This window comes from Nuphar pumila, chromosome 10 (assembly GCF_984573655.1).
Source record: "Nuphar pumila chromosome 10, dmNupPumi1.hap1.1, whole genome shotgun sequence".
Classification (NCBI taxonomy): domain Eukaryota; kingdom Viridiplantae; phylum Streptophyta; class Magnoliopsida; order Nymphaeales; family Nymphaeaceae; genus Nuphar; species Nuphar pumila.
The window spans coordinates 94658278-94673845 of record NC_143258.1 but is presented as its reverse complement, the minus strand read 5'-3'; the positions used below and the strand labels follow the sequence as shown (position 1 = coordinate 94673845).

The window sequence follows — 15568 nt, the reverse complement described above, 5'->3', positions numbered from 1 at the left end:
GAAACCAACCCCAATAACAAATCCAATGAGCCAGTATCCAATTAGGTCGATAAGGCTGATGCTAGAATTGAAAGTAGACATTACCCAGATGCGAAGATGTACCCCACTACAAGACTCTAAACCTCCATATTGAACCAGAGCTTGATAGGAAGTGCATATATACCCATATCTTAATGAAGAAATGCATTCTCCTTGTTAAAGGTCTCCCTGGTTAAAGCATTGCAACCCTATCTATGGTTTTCTTGCTTTACACCATTTAATTTTTTTTTTCTTCACTAGCTTGGAAAGTGTGCTGTTCAATAAGGTGTTAGGTACAGCATAATGTTCAACCAGTTGCATCTAGGGGTGGCAATCGGGTCGGGTTGGCGGGTTGGCGTGTCAGCATACCTCAACCCGAACCCGACCCGTTTAATAAACGGGTAACCCGACACGACCCGCCAACCCATTTAATAAATGGGTTGGGTCGGGTAAACGGGTTTTCAGGTTGGCGGGTCGGGTTGACGGGTCGGGTTGGCGGGTCGGGTTGACGGGTCGGGCAGACAGGTTGGCGGGTCGGGTTGGCGGGTTGGCATACCCCCAACCCGAACCCGACCTTGTTTAATAAACAGGTTACACGGGTCGACCCGTTTATTAAACGGGTTGGCTTAAGCCCAACCCGAACCCGCCTAAGAGGCGGGTTGGCGGGTCGTGTCAGAAATTGCCACCCCTAATTGCATCTATGATCACAATTCAGAATACTGCCTCACTCAACTGTTCCTATGCATTTCATGTCTTGTACATTTGCAGTCTACCATTAGAATTTATAGATGGTGTCACTCCCTCAACCTCCTCTAGACTACCAAGATGCCTTCATGACTCCTAAAAAAAAAATGTTGCCATGATGATGATTCAGAGGACGTTAAAGTTGCCACAAAGTGGCTCAGATTGAATTTATCGCTTGTTCAGCAAACATGCAGATACTGTAGGAATGAGAAACCTGAAATTCATATACCTGAAATTCAGAAATGAGAAATATACCTCAAACATGCAGATACTGTACCAAAAATGTGCAGAAATGAGAAACCTGAAATTCCAATGATGTAGGAATGGAAATGTCTTTGGGGTTTTAGCTGGCAATAAAAATAAAAATAAAAGTTAATTACTAAATAAATCCTCAGGTGGGTCATATACAATCATACCAGGGAAAAGCTCCAAAAAGTCTTCCTTCACTTTTTCCCTCAATTCAGGATAAGGTACAAGGCCTTTCAGGATTACGCGGTAAGGCAATGACAAGGGTGGATCAGGAGATTCTGTCATCTCACTGTAAAATTCCATTGCTTGAGAGGGTAGATTGTTGTCCAACAAGCACCTTATAATGTCACCATATGTATGCTGATCAATGTGGACCTTCTCTCTCTTGGAATCTTCCCAGACTTGCATTAGTTCTTCAGCCTTCTTGTTCCGTGACAACATCATAAGTATGTCTCTGAAAAATAACATGTCCGCCCTGTACCATATTTCTTTAACTACTAATTCATATACCTGCGGCCAATTCCCTGTGTCATTAACAAGGAGAACATACATGTGTGCAAGCAAACACACAAACATGCCACGCCGAAATTGTTGTTAGCAGTTATGTGCACTTATGACAGCCAAAAGTGCACATGTATAACAGTTAAAAAAGTTGAGACATCCCGTAGAAGTCCTAGAAATCCTTGGATGGAAACTTAAATTAGACTCACAAAATCCCAATTTCTACACCATATTGGGCATGCTACTTCAGTGATTCCATAAGCTACATTAAGGTATTCCCTACAATCTTCAATGTTATGTGCAAATATGAAGTTGAAACATGAATAGGAAAACAAACGAAAGAATTTGATGGCAGTTCTCAAATCTTCAGCATGGCACAACCAGTGAACAAATCATACTAAATGAGAAATAGATGTCCATCGGGATAAAATCATTTGGTCTATGAAACTAGATTTCTTGCGTTCTGTAAAAGTTGAAGATTAAAAATCACATGACTCATATTGGGCTCACACTATGGAATACAACAGAATTGGAATGTTTCAGAGATTAAGAAAACGTGGGAAAAAAAACAAAAGCAAATAAAGGAAAGGAAAAGGATGGTTTGGACAACTATAACTAGTGTTAAGTGATCTTAATATAGTTTGAAAGATCAGTTCTTTTAATGATAGTAAGCTTCTTTGGATATGTCATAAGTTAAAACACCTGAAAGCCTCCTTGATTTGCTTGCTCTCTGAGCATACAATATCACTCTACCATGATATCTGATAACTTTACTTGGGACTTGAGAGAGACAATGACAAAAGTTGAAGGAAAACGACATAAGCTGCAACATAGACACTCCATAACAAAATAGGATATTATTTAGGTCTAACAAACCAGATCAGATCAATCTACTGAACGCTCCAATTCCATCACCCAATTGATGAACTCTTCTGCCACTAGAACATTGCAGTTAAGCATGTTCTTATATCACAAGCATTAGGATTGCTATATTGCACAGGACATGGTTGAAGACACAACAGAACAAACTACAAGCCCCCAAAACAAAACAAATTACAGTCTTTCTTCTAAAATTGCTTTCTAAATTCCAGCATCATACTCCTTAACCATAAGACCACACTATGCACTGAAGCAACTTGTTCACATGTTTCATGTTTCTGATAATACTCATTAACTTCCAAATACTAAATGGCTCTCACTGAACAGTGTCAGATCAGGTAGATGTAATCAACCAAAGGGGCATCCTTTATTTGAAACGAGAATCAACTAAAATCCTTCAGAACTCAAGGAACCGATAGATGAGCATCGAAAACCAGTATAAACAATCAAAAACATCAAGAAACCCAACTTTTTTTTGCCCTTTACATCTTTTGTGTGCCATCAAGGCCCAACTGGCCTCATACCCATCAACTATCACCATCATGATCATCATAATCAAGCCTTGTCCCAACTACGGCAAGAACGTACCGTGAGGGAGAGGAAGACGTTGTCTTGCCTCTGAAACTCGGCAAGGACGGCGAGGAGGTCGGATTTGAGGAGGCGAGGGACGCGGGACTTAATGAAGGAATGGAGGCGCTTCATCCCCTGAACCACCAGAAGCCCTTCCTTCCCCATCTCCTTCCTCTTCCCCCTCGACGATGGGTGGGAGCAGTGGCGTAGCTAGGATTCAAATGAGGGGGGAGGGGGGGGGGGGGGGGGGGGGCAAACAGGAGCGTAGAAAAAAAAATTGTGTGATAGTGGGGTTCCCCCAGAAATTTTTTTTTTTTAGATAAAATAAAAAATGGCTATAATTATTAATAAAAAACTATTTCATATGGACGAATCAAACTATTTGCTGCAGTCAGGGCTGGGTTAGGACTGGGCTGGGCTACAAAAATGGATAAAAATCTATTTCATATGGAATCAAGGCGAGGCTAGGACTCCGCTTTAAAAAAAAAAAAATGATTGTTTCGATAGGCAAGCCCAGTCCTGCCCCCCCCCCCTAGCTACGCCTTTGGGTGGGAGGAGGAGAAAGAGAGGGCCCGGACGATGATCCCCACCCGCAGAAGATGCCTCATCTCTCTCTCTCTCTCTCAACACCACCATCTTGGGGATTTCACACAAGCCTAGTTCAATCTCTCTCTCTCTCGGTCGGTTGTTGTTCTTTGAAGTTTTGGGGGTTGCATCGCCCACGCACACCCGACGTGCTCTAGAGCTAGTCGACCATCGGCTCAAACCTTCCACAGTGCCTCCGGCAGGCAGTTCTTTGGAGATTTGGGGGTTTCATGAATGCTCAACAGTTCTTTGGAGATTTTGTAGTTGCATAGCCCTCCCTCACACACCGTACTCCAGTCCTAGGTCGACCATCGGTTGCAATTGTCCACCGCACCTTTGACAACCGGTTCTTTGGAGATTTGGGAGTTTCATGACTGTTGAAGAAGGTTATCGACAAAAAATCACGGATTCTTTAAAGATTTGAGGGTTACATTGCCCTCGCTCACACATTATGCTCTAGTTCTAGGTCGACCATCGGTTGCAATCGTCCACCGCTCCTCCGGTAGCCAGGTGCTCTCTCTCTATATATATATATATACGATGAAAACCTACCCAGAACCTAAAACCCACCAGAAAATTGCTCTACCCATGACCTAAACCTCACAAGAGATTCGTCGAAATTGCATCTGGCGTGGCACCCTCCGGTGATGTCCAGTCTTGTTCTGCCATTTAACATCCCAAATCATATTATCCTCTCTCTCTCCCCTCTCTCTCTCATGAGTTTTTCATCGCGCATTTTCTAGGGTCTTGCTTCTGATTACTCTTTGGGAGAAAATCAGTGGGCCCTCCATATCATTCAGGATGCTCTTAATGACTTTGGCGCAACATTCGTCCTCCGACGGTGGGGTTTCGATGTTGACCTGCCATTCAGACTCAAGTATCGATTATTTTTCAATCTCTCAAAGGTCTTCGGTTCATGCCTAGACGTAGGTTCTCTGCATATCTCGGACGTCAGGAAATTTATTTGTGTTGTTAAGAGGGAGCCTTTTGAAGCCTGTTCTGCCATGATGTTGCTTGACCCACCTTTCTTTTTTCGGGAGCTTCCGCGTTGGGTCGCTAATTGGGGTTGGTAGCAGGTCCCGTCTCCATGGAAAAACTCCTTCTACGCCCTTCGCACAAGATCTCAGTTGTGTTGCGCTAGACCGGAGGATTGGTGGTATGCAACATGTTTCTCTCTGAATTTTCAGAAAAGCTTTGATTGTCATAGGTGTTGTTCCTCTTTTCTTGTTAGTCGACATCCTTTTTGGAAGCGAAGGCGAACAAATGTTTCTCATCACCATTCAATTAAGAAGTCTCTTGACTCTTGTGATTCTTCTGTGTTGGGGAGTCACTTCGCCTCCGCGACGTACTTCTTTCTCGTCATGGGTGCAGATTGGAGATCTTCAGGAGCCAAAGATTTCTTTTCATGCCATCAAATTTGGGACTATCTGGGTCCCGATCCAACTTTTGCATGCTCTGCCCAGACAGTTCACCAGAAAATCCTTTTTGACTCTAGTTCTGACTAAATCATCACCATCTACGGTGTATGATCGCAAACCCCTCACGTCTGTTCAACTTCTCGTATCCTGCTTCCAACAGCCATCGAACGTGCTGCTGAGGGGGCCCGAGAAATCTACTGCAACAAATTTTGATTATTATCTTGTTGGTGATTAGTCCATCATTATTTTTCATGCTCATGCCTATCATGGATTCTTTGTCAGTGACTCTACGTTTTACATTACTAGCGCCCCTTCCCGAGGTAGATTGGTGGCGCGGTTGGATAGTCATATGCAAAAGGTGGGAAAATGTTGTTTTTGCCGTCGTTTTTCATTATTTTTTCAATCAGGCGTTTTGATTATATGGTGGTTCACATTATGATGTTTAATGCTCGCTCCACTGAGGCTCACAGATGCATGATTATTGGCATATCGGTTTCTTTTCCTTTCTCGCCTACCGTCACTAAGGCAACTACTACTGCCCTTGTCGTCACTGATTCTGCATGTAGTTCTTGGGGGGGTGTGACTCTCCCAAGTGTGGCTCTCCCTTTTGCTTCACCTCTTCCTCGACAGCGCCTCCCTCTGTCGCCTTTGGGTGTTGAGGCAATCTGGATGCTTGACATCTCTCTCTCCTCATTGCAGCGGCTTCATATAACTGTAGATATGGTATGTACCATTTCTGCAGTCTCTACTATCGTATGTGGCTCCCTAGGTCCTTCACTTGGTATGTATTGTCTTCGGCCTGAGGGGTGATTCTCCCGGTTCTTCGAGGGCCACTGAGTGTGCGGGGGTTGTTCGGCATTTGCACGTTAGCAATGGTAGTAGAAGTATGAGAAGCAACCCCTTCAATGTTATGGCTTTCAATGGCAGGTCTCCACGAAGGTCGGCGAGGCCACACACTCCCCAGATTTTTCCTGATTGTGTATCATGAAGTATCTTTGTAGAAATATCAGGGCTTGAATTGCCCCGCGTATGTTTCTGGCTAATTGGGTTTGACAGAAGAAACCCTACCTGATTGTTATTTGTGAAACCAAGATGGATGATGTTTCTCATTCTGTTGCCTCTGGTATATGGAAGGGTGCTGATTATTTTTTCTAAGCCTGCGGTCAGCCATGTTGGTGGTATCTTTATTTTGAGGAAGCAGACTTTACAAATTTCTCAGCTGGATATGGGTCTTTTTTCATTGTTTGTTGCCTTCACTTTGCAAGATAGTGATAAGAGAGTCATGGTCACTGTTGTGTATGACCCTAATAACGCTGTCATGAGGCCTACTTTCTGGAATGACTTAAATAGAATTGTCGTCTCAAACGGGGAGTATCATTTTCTAATGGGGGATTTTAATTGCCTTTTGTCTATTTATGATTTTAATAACCTTATTTTTCCTAATCCATCTATGTGAGGTTTCCAAGATTTTGTTCATCAGCATCACCTTTACCCTATTCTTTTTATCGGGAGTATTTCTCTTGGTCGAATAGGCGGATTCACACATGCTGTAGAGTTCTTGACAAGGTTTTTGTCACTCCAAATCTGTTGGATCTCATTTCTGATGTCAGGTGTGTCTTGTTAACTCCTTCTATCTCAGATTATGGTCAGTTAATCACTCTTTGAGGGGATGGTTTTAAATCTATCAGGAGTTTTGTGTTTGAACAATGGTGGCTCCAGGAGCTAGAATTTCACACGATTATTTCTGACTCTTGTAACAAACCCTCAAATGAGTAGTGGGCGGCTATCCGGTGTCATGTGGAGTTGTCTCGTCTCGCTAAGGATGTCAAGGCTTGGTTTCATAATCGAGATGTGGTTAATTTTTAGCAAATGGTTATTTGGGAGCAAGAGATTTCAGCATTGTATCAAACTATGTCTTCGCCAGAGTCTCTATCTGATTTGCACATGCAGAGTTTGCAGGCCAGATCCATTGAGTTATCAACGCTTTTGAAAAACTGGCGGGCCAAGGAAGAAATTAGATGGAAGCAGCGGGCTAGGGTGAAATAGCTTGCAGTTGGAGACGATAATACTAAATTTTTTCACTCATATGCTTCACATCGTCATAGGAGGAATGTTGTTCCATCAATCACCATTGAGAGTGTTCCATACTTTAATCAACATGTTATTTCAGTTGTCACTCAGTATTTTAAAGATTTATACTCTGTTTCGCTTACCGCGGAGGGTGTTATTGGTCCTGTTTTTGTTGGGTCGATTCAAAAAGATCAAGCTAGATCTATGCAAATAAAGTTCTCTGAAGACGAGATTTTTAGGACTATCAAAGGCTTATCAGGGTGAAAAGCTTTAGGTTTTGATGGGTTTCATGTGGATTTCTTCAAAAAAAATTGGTCTTGTGTCAAGCCTAATGTTATTAACATGTTTAATGAGTTCTATCACAACTCTAGATTGTCTATTCAAACCCACATGGCAATTATATCTTTAATTCTGAAAGATAATGTTGCCACTGATATCTCTTGGTTTCGCCCGATTTCTGTTATGAGTGCCCTCTATCAGATGATTGTGAAGGTGTTGGCTAATAGGTTGAAGACCGTGGCTCACCAAATATTTTTGAACTCTGAGTTCGCTTTTATCCACAATAAGAGGATTCACCATTCTTTCATCTTGGCCTCTGAAGTCATTCACTACTTACATAGTGGTCATCCCTATTTTTCTCTTAAATTAGATTTTCATAAAGCCTTTGATTCTATGCATTGGCCCTTCTTATTTCAAATGTTATCCGATTTTGGCATTAGTCGTCATTTTTTTGAGTGGGTGAGAAAGTTGGTCTCTAATGCTCAGGCTATGATTAAGATTAATGGCATTAGAGGTGGCCAAATCAAGTTGGGGCATGGATTACGACAAGGTTGTCCTCTCTCGTCTTTGTTATTCAATGCCATTGTTGAGGGTCTCGTGGTGTTGCTTAAGCATGCTGTAGATAAGCGCCTCATAGATCCTTTAGATGTTCCTGATTTTTCGGACCATATTCTTATTTATACTGATGATATGATTATTTTTTGGTGAGCAAACATGCAACATATGCTTAGATTCAAACTTATTCTCTAGTTCTTTTTCTTTCTTTCTGGGCTTTCTCTAAATGATAGCAAATGCTCTCTTACTATGTTTAATGTTGAGTCTTCTATGCTTGCAGCGGGACAAAGGATTTTTAATCGTGCGATCTTTGAGTTGTCGATGACGTATTTGGGCCTGTCGTTACAAGTGAAACATCTCTCCTCAGCTACTTGGGCTCAAACTATTTAAAAAGTGAAAAACAAGTTTTTTTTTGTGGCAGTCGTCTTATCTCTCCATTGTTGGCCGTCTAACTTTAATCAGACATGTTCTTCCCTCTATCCCTGATTTTTTCATGTCAATATTCGTGATGCCTCTAGGTGTGGAGAAGCAAATTTGTCGTTTAATGGCGGATTTCCTTTGGTCTGGCTGTCAACTCCAAGATAAGCACTATTTGGTTGGTTGGAAAATGGTGGTGTTATCTGGGCGTATGGTTGGCTTAGGTATTTTTGCGCCCAGACAGAGGAGTATTGCTCTTGTGGCTAAGCAATGTTGGATGACCCATCAATCAGGTTCTTTTTGTGCTCGTTTGCTTCATGCTAAATATGGTGCTCATGATTTATCTCTTCTTCGTCATGGAACTCGGGGGTTGGTAATCTCGCACTTGCGAAGCATGTGGCTGAGAGCCTTATCGTTCTTCAGAGATCAAATTGGGGATGCGAGAAATTACAATCAGTGGTTGCAATGAGCGATTGTGCTAAATGGTGCGTTCCACACTCACAGAGTGTATAGATCGTTGCTTCCCCCGGGGGCCGATTAGTTCGTTGAGTACGTGTTATGGGCTAAGAGCCCTTCCTCAAGATCTCGGGTCTTGGCTTGGTTAATTTTGCATGATAGGGTTCAGACTCAGTTATTTAAAGAAGTTGGGTTTTCAATTTCCTAGCAAGTGTGTGCTTTGTTAAGCTGCTAAAGAAACTATCTTTCATTTATTCTGGTTTTGCCCAATCTTTGTGGTCCTTTTTAATATAACGTGGAGATCTTCGGACGTAATTGTCAAAACAGAGTCTTTCGCGCTTAATCTGCTCTTGGGTCCTGTTCGGATTAGATGATGCAAGCGGTGGGGGCTGATCTCGAAGACATGGTTGCTTACTACTTGGTGGTTTGTTTGGATGGTACGCAATGATGTTATTTTTCATCAAATTTGGGTCGTTCTTAATAATCTTGTCCACAAAATCCTGGTTGATCTATATGTGATTCTACGTATGCATCTTAGAGACCTCCCCTTCCCTCTGATCAACGTTCACTCATTGGTGGTGCCTTCTAATCCAACAGATTTTGGTTGAGCTTGGCTTTGTTATGTGTCTGTAGTTTCTTTTTCTTTAGCTTTTTATTTTTTTATATTTCTATTTCTGTTTTCTATCTTGTTCGGTTCAAGGGTTCAACATTTTGTTGATCTTCATGAGTGGTAATGTTGATCTTTTCTCTCTCTCTCTCTCTCTCTCTCTCTCTCTCTCTCTCTCTCTCTCTCATGGAGGATAAAGAGAGCATAGAGTCTCAACTTAACGTTAAGATAGGCAAACGAGTTTTATTCCTGATTTCATTTGTGGGGGACAAAAAGACAAATAAAACGGACATGGTGGGACGATAAAATCATAGTCTTTTCATCTTTTTCGGTTCTCTACTTTTCAAAATAAATAACCTGATGCACTCAAAATATCACGATATTATCAATATCTAAGAAAGATTTCGTCACAACATTAGCAACTAGTAGTGACTTAAACGGTTCAGATTCTGATCCAATGTGGCCAATACTGGATTTGACTATTCCAGATGTTGGCTACACGGGTTCAAGCTCATATTATATCCTGTTTCCTACATGTAATTGAATTTGGATATCCTTCAAATCCAAACATTTGTTGGCTACGGTAGCAAAAAATCAAAACTATACCTGCACTCGATTATAATCGGATATCATTTTGGCTTATCAAATCCTACTAAATAGAATCGGATTCAGTCCGATCTATTGACATCTCTAGCAACTATCAACAAGTAAGAACAAAGGATAAAATTAAATAATAAGGTAGGGATGTCGGTGGTGCAAATAGGGCTGTCAATAGGTGAGTTTTGTATCCTGCCTCAATGCAAACCTAAATACCCAATTATGGGCATGAAGAATGAAAAATCCAATGTTATTCGGGTTGACCTGAACCCAATCCAAGTAATTTGAGGGTCGTGTTTGGGTTCTTATTTTAGTCAGATATTCAGCCCAACCCAGCTGAACTAGCGTGTTATATATATATATATATATATATATATATATATATATATATATATATATATTCTTGTTGAATGTAAGCGCCTCAAATCATGATTGATTGAGCTTATTGTTAAATATATGTTGTTTTTCATAATCCAAGGAAAAAACCCTCTCATCACCGACCACACATTGACTGGCCGATAGTTACCCGAAAATGAAGTGGATCATACGAAAGGCGATGCCTGAAGTGGAAGCGGGGAAGCAATGGTATGAAGTGGGAAGCAAAAAGCGGTTGTGAAGCGATTATCCAAGTACTTAAAAAATGAAAAGAAAACCTATTGAAAGCAATATGAAGTGTGGGCGAAAGCAAATAAAAAGTTATTATTATTTAATATGAAAAAATAGAAAGTGAGGGAAAAGTGAATGAGATGTGATAAGAAATGAAAGGGAAACATTAAAGAAGCAAAAGGGGTTTGATTTGGGAAGTAAGAAGGACCCGACTTTCTGGTAATGGGAATTGAGTTTCTCATATTTTAGAAGCAGGTTTTCCAATGCTTCTCCTCCTTTTAGGAAAGCAAGGAGTTTTTCACTTATGAAGCAAGTTTATAAGGAAATGAGCTTCTCCATGTAGCAAAATGTTTATGGTATGGACTGGCCTCTGGTTGATAAAACCCTTTATGTAAAGCTCAGCTTTGATGCACAAGGGATGTCACTCATAGGTTTCGAAGTTGTGATGTCTCATCAACTTGGTGACATTCACAAGTCGCCCCTACTAGATGAACCCCAACTTGCTTATAAATTGCCCTAAAGGAGAAAAAACTCAAAGCCTGAAGATTATGAATTTTAATAAGTTGGTTAAGTGACCTAGACTTAGTATGCAAATATTTAGACATCTAAGCTAAAAATAGGAAGTTAGAAATTTTAAAATTAGGAAAGCTCTCCAGTATTGTTATATCTTGATGTACTTTTAACAAAAGAATAGTCGCCATTTACACAAAAAAAACTAATTAACCTTTGTTTTATATTGATAAACTAAGTCAAGCTTATAGGCTTTTCATATAAAAATAACGCTCGAGTCTTTCCATTTTATATTACTTGTTGAAATATTTTTGGTGATTGCTCAAGACCAAGGTTGTTAAATGTGATGAGGCGAAGCGAGGCGTTGAGCATGTTATGAAGCGAGGCGTAAGCCTCGAGGCGTTGAAGCGTAAGCTTCATGATCAGAATAATAAAATATATAATATTAATAAAATGTTTCTTTCTAAATTATTTATTATAACTAAATTAATCATATAACTATAACTTTTTTTTTTAAAGGCAAGTTGGGTTAGGCGGACCCCTATGAGATCCCATGTGGGGGATTTGATCCTGGGCCTTCGTCTTGACACTGAGCCCTCCATTGGTAATCGTATAACTATAATTGTTCTATATATTACAAATTATTATTCGAGTCCAATTCAATAAAAAATTATAATATATAGTCTCTCTCTCATATGATTTGGAGCTTGACCCACCAAAGTGGTCAGATATGTTTACTTGGTTCAGCCGTAGAACTTGGGTTCCATCCCATTGCGCCAAACCCTTTTGGGGCGGATCTTGGGTAGGTTGGGCCAGAGCAGCTGGATCTGAGAGATGCGCCATGCTCCAACTGTCTTTGACTCTCATCAACAACTGTATTTTCCAAATCAACCTTTTCTGTCTACAAGATATAATTCCAATTATTAGACTAATCTGTTCACTGCTGAAGTTAGAAAATGAAAAAAAAAATACATAAGATATCTGAGTTGAAGTTATAAAGTTCTTATCCTTTTGTGCCAAACAAAATGTTGTCATAACACAGAAGAAACTGGACATGCTAAACATGAAGAAATGCCATACAACAAGCAACATAGAGTAATTTATGCACAAATACTGGAGCGAACAAGTCATCAATCTAAAGTTCTTAGCATTGGTTCTTTTTTCTCTTTGGCCTTGGGTGAATGCTTCTTACTTTCTCTATTTTGTAGTTGTTCCCAATTTTCTCATTTTCAAATTGCCTTGCTTAAAACAAAAGCTAAAAACTTTGGAAGTATTTTTTAAAACCAGACATAATGTCAATCCAGAATCCCAAAATTTCCATGTTGTTGTGTGTGTTCTATAGCTAACAAATGAAGGGAAATGTCGTTGGCCTGCTTCAACTTAAGAAAATTAGCTATAAGATTAAAGTTGGCAAGATGAACCACACATAGGTCAGGCATTCAAAAAAAAGTTCAGAGATCATTTTGCATTACATAGAGCTTGTTAAATGAAGTATTCAAGGATGGTATTTGTTTATCATAATAAATGATTCTCTCAAGTCTAATACATTGCAGAAACTAACCTTATGTAAATACCCAACCCTTGCACTCATAATCAATGGTAGATACTTGACGAAACACTAAATATAGAACTGAATTACATCTCTAGTGAAGTATTTCATGGGGAAAAAATCCATGAATCAAAGAGCCAAAACACACATGGAATCAATGAAGCTCTTTGTCATCACATCCAAGGACCATGAAAATACAAATGAGAGCCAGAAACAAACATATTAGACAACACCAATCTGATATGCATTATTGAGTCCACAATTTTCAGAAGTGTTTCTGAGGAGATGAATGCTCATGGACAAACATTAATCTATGCTCTTCACAAACTCATGAGAAGCATGAATACTGATTTGGATGGATTTATGTCCTCTGTACATAGATTTGCTGTGAAAGAGAATTATGTTTCTCTCCAATACAATCCATATACACGTGCAGAGTTCAAATTCTTCAGCAGTGCTAATTGTTGCTATAAGAAAATGATACTTTGCTGAGTACAAAGAATTAAAAAAAAAAGATTCACTACAAAATACACTAATTGCATCTTCTTGGGTGATTCATCCCATAAGATCCTCCGCCACTTTTTCCTGAAATTTCCAATAATACTATCCTCATTTGACCTCTTTACGAAAGATGGAACTGTTGACTTCCACTTCATATATCTTCTTGTGCTTCCAACATGATTCCCTCTAGCTATTCCCAGATTTCTGTTGAAGTTTGACTCGTGTCACTGGTCCTCTGCTTGAGAGTCAATGATGACTTCCACCTATGTATGGTGTCCATATTCCCTTCCTGCTCTACCAGCTTTGGTTAGAAGAACATCAAATAATCATGGGAAAGGTAGGGTCAAAATGACCATGAAAAACAAGTAACATGATGCAAAAGAAGGTGCCTGAGTCCAGACACTGGAATCTCAGTATCAACAGAGAAATTCTTCCTTCAAGTGAAGCCTAGTTGATAGCATGGCAATGAGTTCCATATCAATAGAAACCAAAAGGCATATTTAAGGACTTAATTTGGACTTCATTTAAGTTGCATTTTATAGGCCATCTAATTTTTTGAACTTGAGTACTGGGCTGATGTCTCAGAGCTTTATACATAGTCTAGGTTCTCAAACTGCAACCTGATTCAGTCAGAGTTTAGAGTCTTCAAGTCCTAGAACTTTGAGTACCAAGTTGAGATATTCAGTTCAAATATCAGGATTATGAGCCAGTACCATTTACATCAATAACACATAATAGATTTATGTCTATTTGTATCATATAGCGCATAAGGTGCAAGTACCCATGCTCAGATATTCAAACAATATATGACTAGCATGGGAAACCTCCTATGAAGTTAAACTTCGTTTGTGGAAGTGGAAATCAAAGAGTCTTTCAAATTTTGATGTTTACAGATTCCTCCAAGAATGTTAACTAATTTAATTAGAAATAGGACAGTATGTTGACTCGATCGAACACAAGCGGCAGAGGGCGTCGCCCCTGCCGACCTGCTGAAAAAGAAACAGAGACGAAGAAGACAAGGATGAAGAAGAAGAAGAGGACATCCATGGGGGAGAGGGGGGTTACAGATAGAGCAGGGGTGGCAAGGAGCGCTGCCCCCTGCCAGCCGATCTTCTGAAAAAGCAGGGCGAACCAAAGAGAAACGGAGCAGGGAAGGGGGCAGCGCCCCTCACCTGCGAGCCTAACACAGAGTGAGAGAGGAGGAGAGGTCACCTGAGAGGGATGGATGCACATGGTTCTTCGGCGAGGGTCATCGACGAGGTTGCCTGTGTCGATCCCGGCAAACAAAAGAAGGGGATGAAGGAGAGGAAGAACGAGAAGAAGAAGAAAAGACAACACAGGAAGAGGGGGTTACCTGCGAGGTGACCGGCGAGGGGGAGCCCAGAGACGGATGGGGTGTTGGGCGAGGGAGGTGGAAGCAAGGACTCGGGGAGGTGCTCGTCGAATTGAGCCTACTGGCGAGACGGGGCTCCGGTGAGGGCTCGAGGCAGGGTGGGCTCGAGAGTGAGGGGGTTCAGGCAAACAACGAGAGAGAAAGTCAGCGGGGATTTGGAGGGTACCTAGGGGTTGCCCAGGGGTGTCCATGGCGGCGGATTTTGGCAGGAAAGGGGTGGTCTACACAGATGCGTACGCTCTAAAGCGAAGCGCGTTTCGACTTGAGGCGTGCGCTTCACATGAGTGAAGCGTGTGTTTCAAGCCTGAAACACCTCAATGCAACACCTCAATACCTTGAACGTGTGCTTTGCCTATGAGGCGTACGCTTCAGGTTTTGAGGCGTACGCCTCTCACAACACTGCTCAAGACTGCCTAGGATTTTGTTGATTCCAGCAAATTAATGGATTAATTAATAACCCTGCTCGGACATGAGCTTATTGATTCAATAAATTATAAATGTATGGGACCGAATAATTCAGCCCTATATGCCTTTGGTTGGGCACGAGAGAGAGAGAGAGAGAGAGAGAGAGAGAGGTCAAAGGATCAGGCTTGGGTCAGATATCTGACTAAATCTGTATCCGAAATTCTTTGTACAGTTCTAGCTGACTAATGATCGGATTTTCATGCAGTGCACTTCCAAATCTGAACCAGAATGGTGTTTGTGTCCAACCTGATTACATAAAAAACATATTAATTGCCTAATTGAATGTGGATTCAGTATACTCTTTTCCATTCCACATCAAATCTGATTAAACAAGATCCAATTAAGTTGGAATCAGTAATGCCAAGATCCAAACTGAGTCCGACCCATTTACATCCCTAAAACAGCAAAAAGGAATGCAACTATGCACATTACTATGAAGAAGATTATATTACACTGATCCCATCAACTTTCCAAATAATTTTCACACAAAAGTTGCAAGTTGCAATTGGCATCTTATCTATCAAAGGTATTTGTAAAGGCTACAACTTTGATTCACCAACATAACCAGCACACTTGATTTCTCGGATATCCATCTCATG

The 15568-nt window shown here is 40.8% G+C and overlaps 1 protein-coding gene across 1 annotated transcript; it reads right to left on the bottom strand.

The window, feature by feature from the left end:
• Positions 1-1134: 1134 nt before the first annotated feature.
• LOC149827428 (pentatricopeptide repeat-containing protein At1g62350-like) lies at positions 1135-3136 on the bottom strand. Its single transcript, XM_090018514.1, has 2 exons — positions 2980-3136; positions 1135-1521 (listed from the first exon to the last, which is right to left on the bottom strand). The coding sequence occupies exons 1-2, from the start codon at positions 3124-3126 to the stop codon at positions 1135-1137; spliced, it is 534 nt and encodes a 177-aa protein (XP_089874640.1). The 5' UTR covers positions 3127-3136.
• Between the last annotated feature and the right edge of the window lie 12432 nt (positions 3137-15568).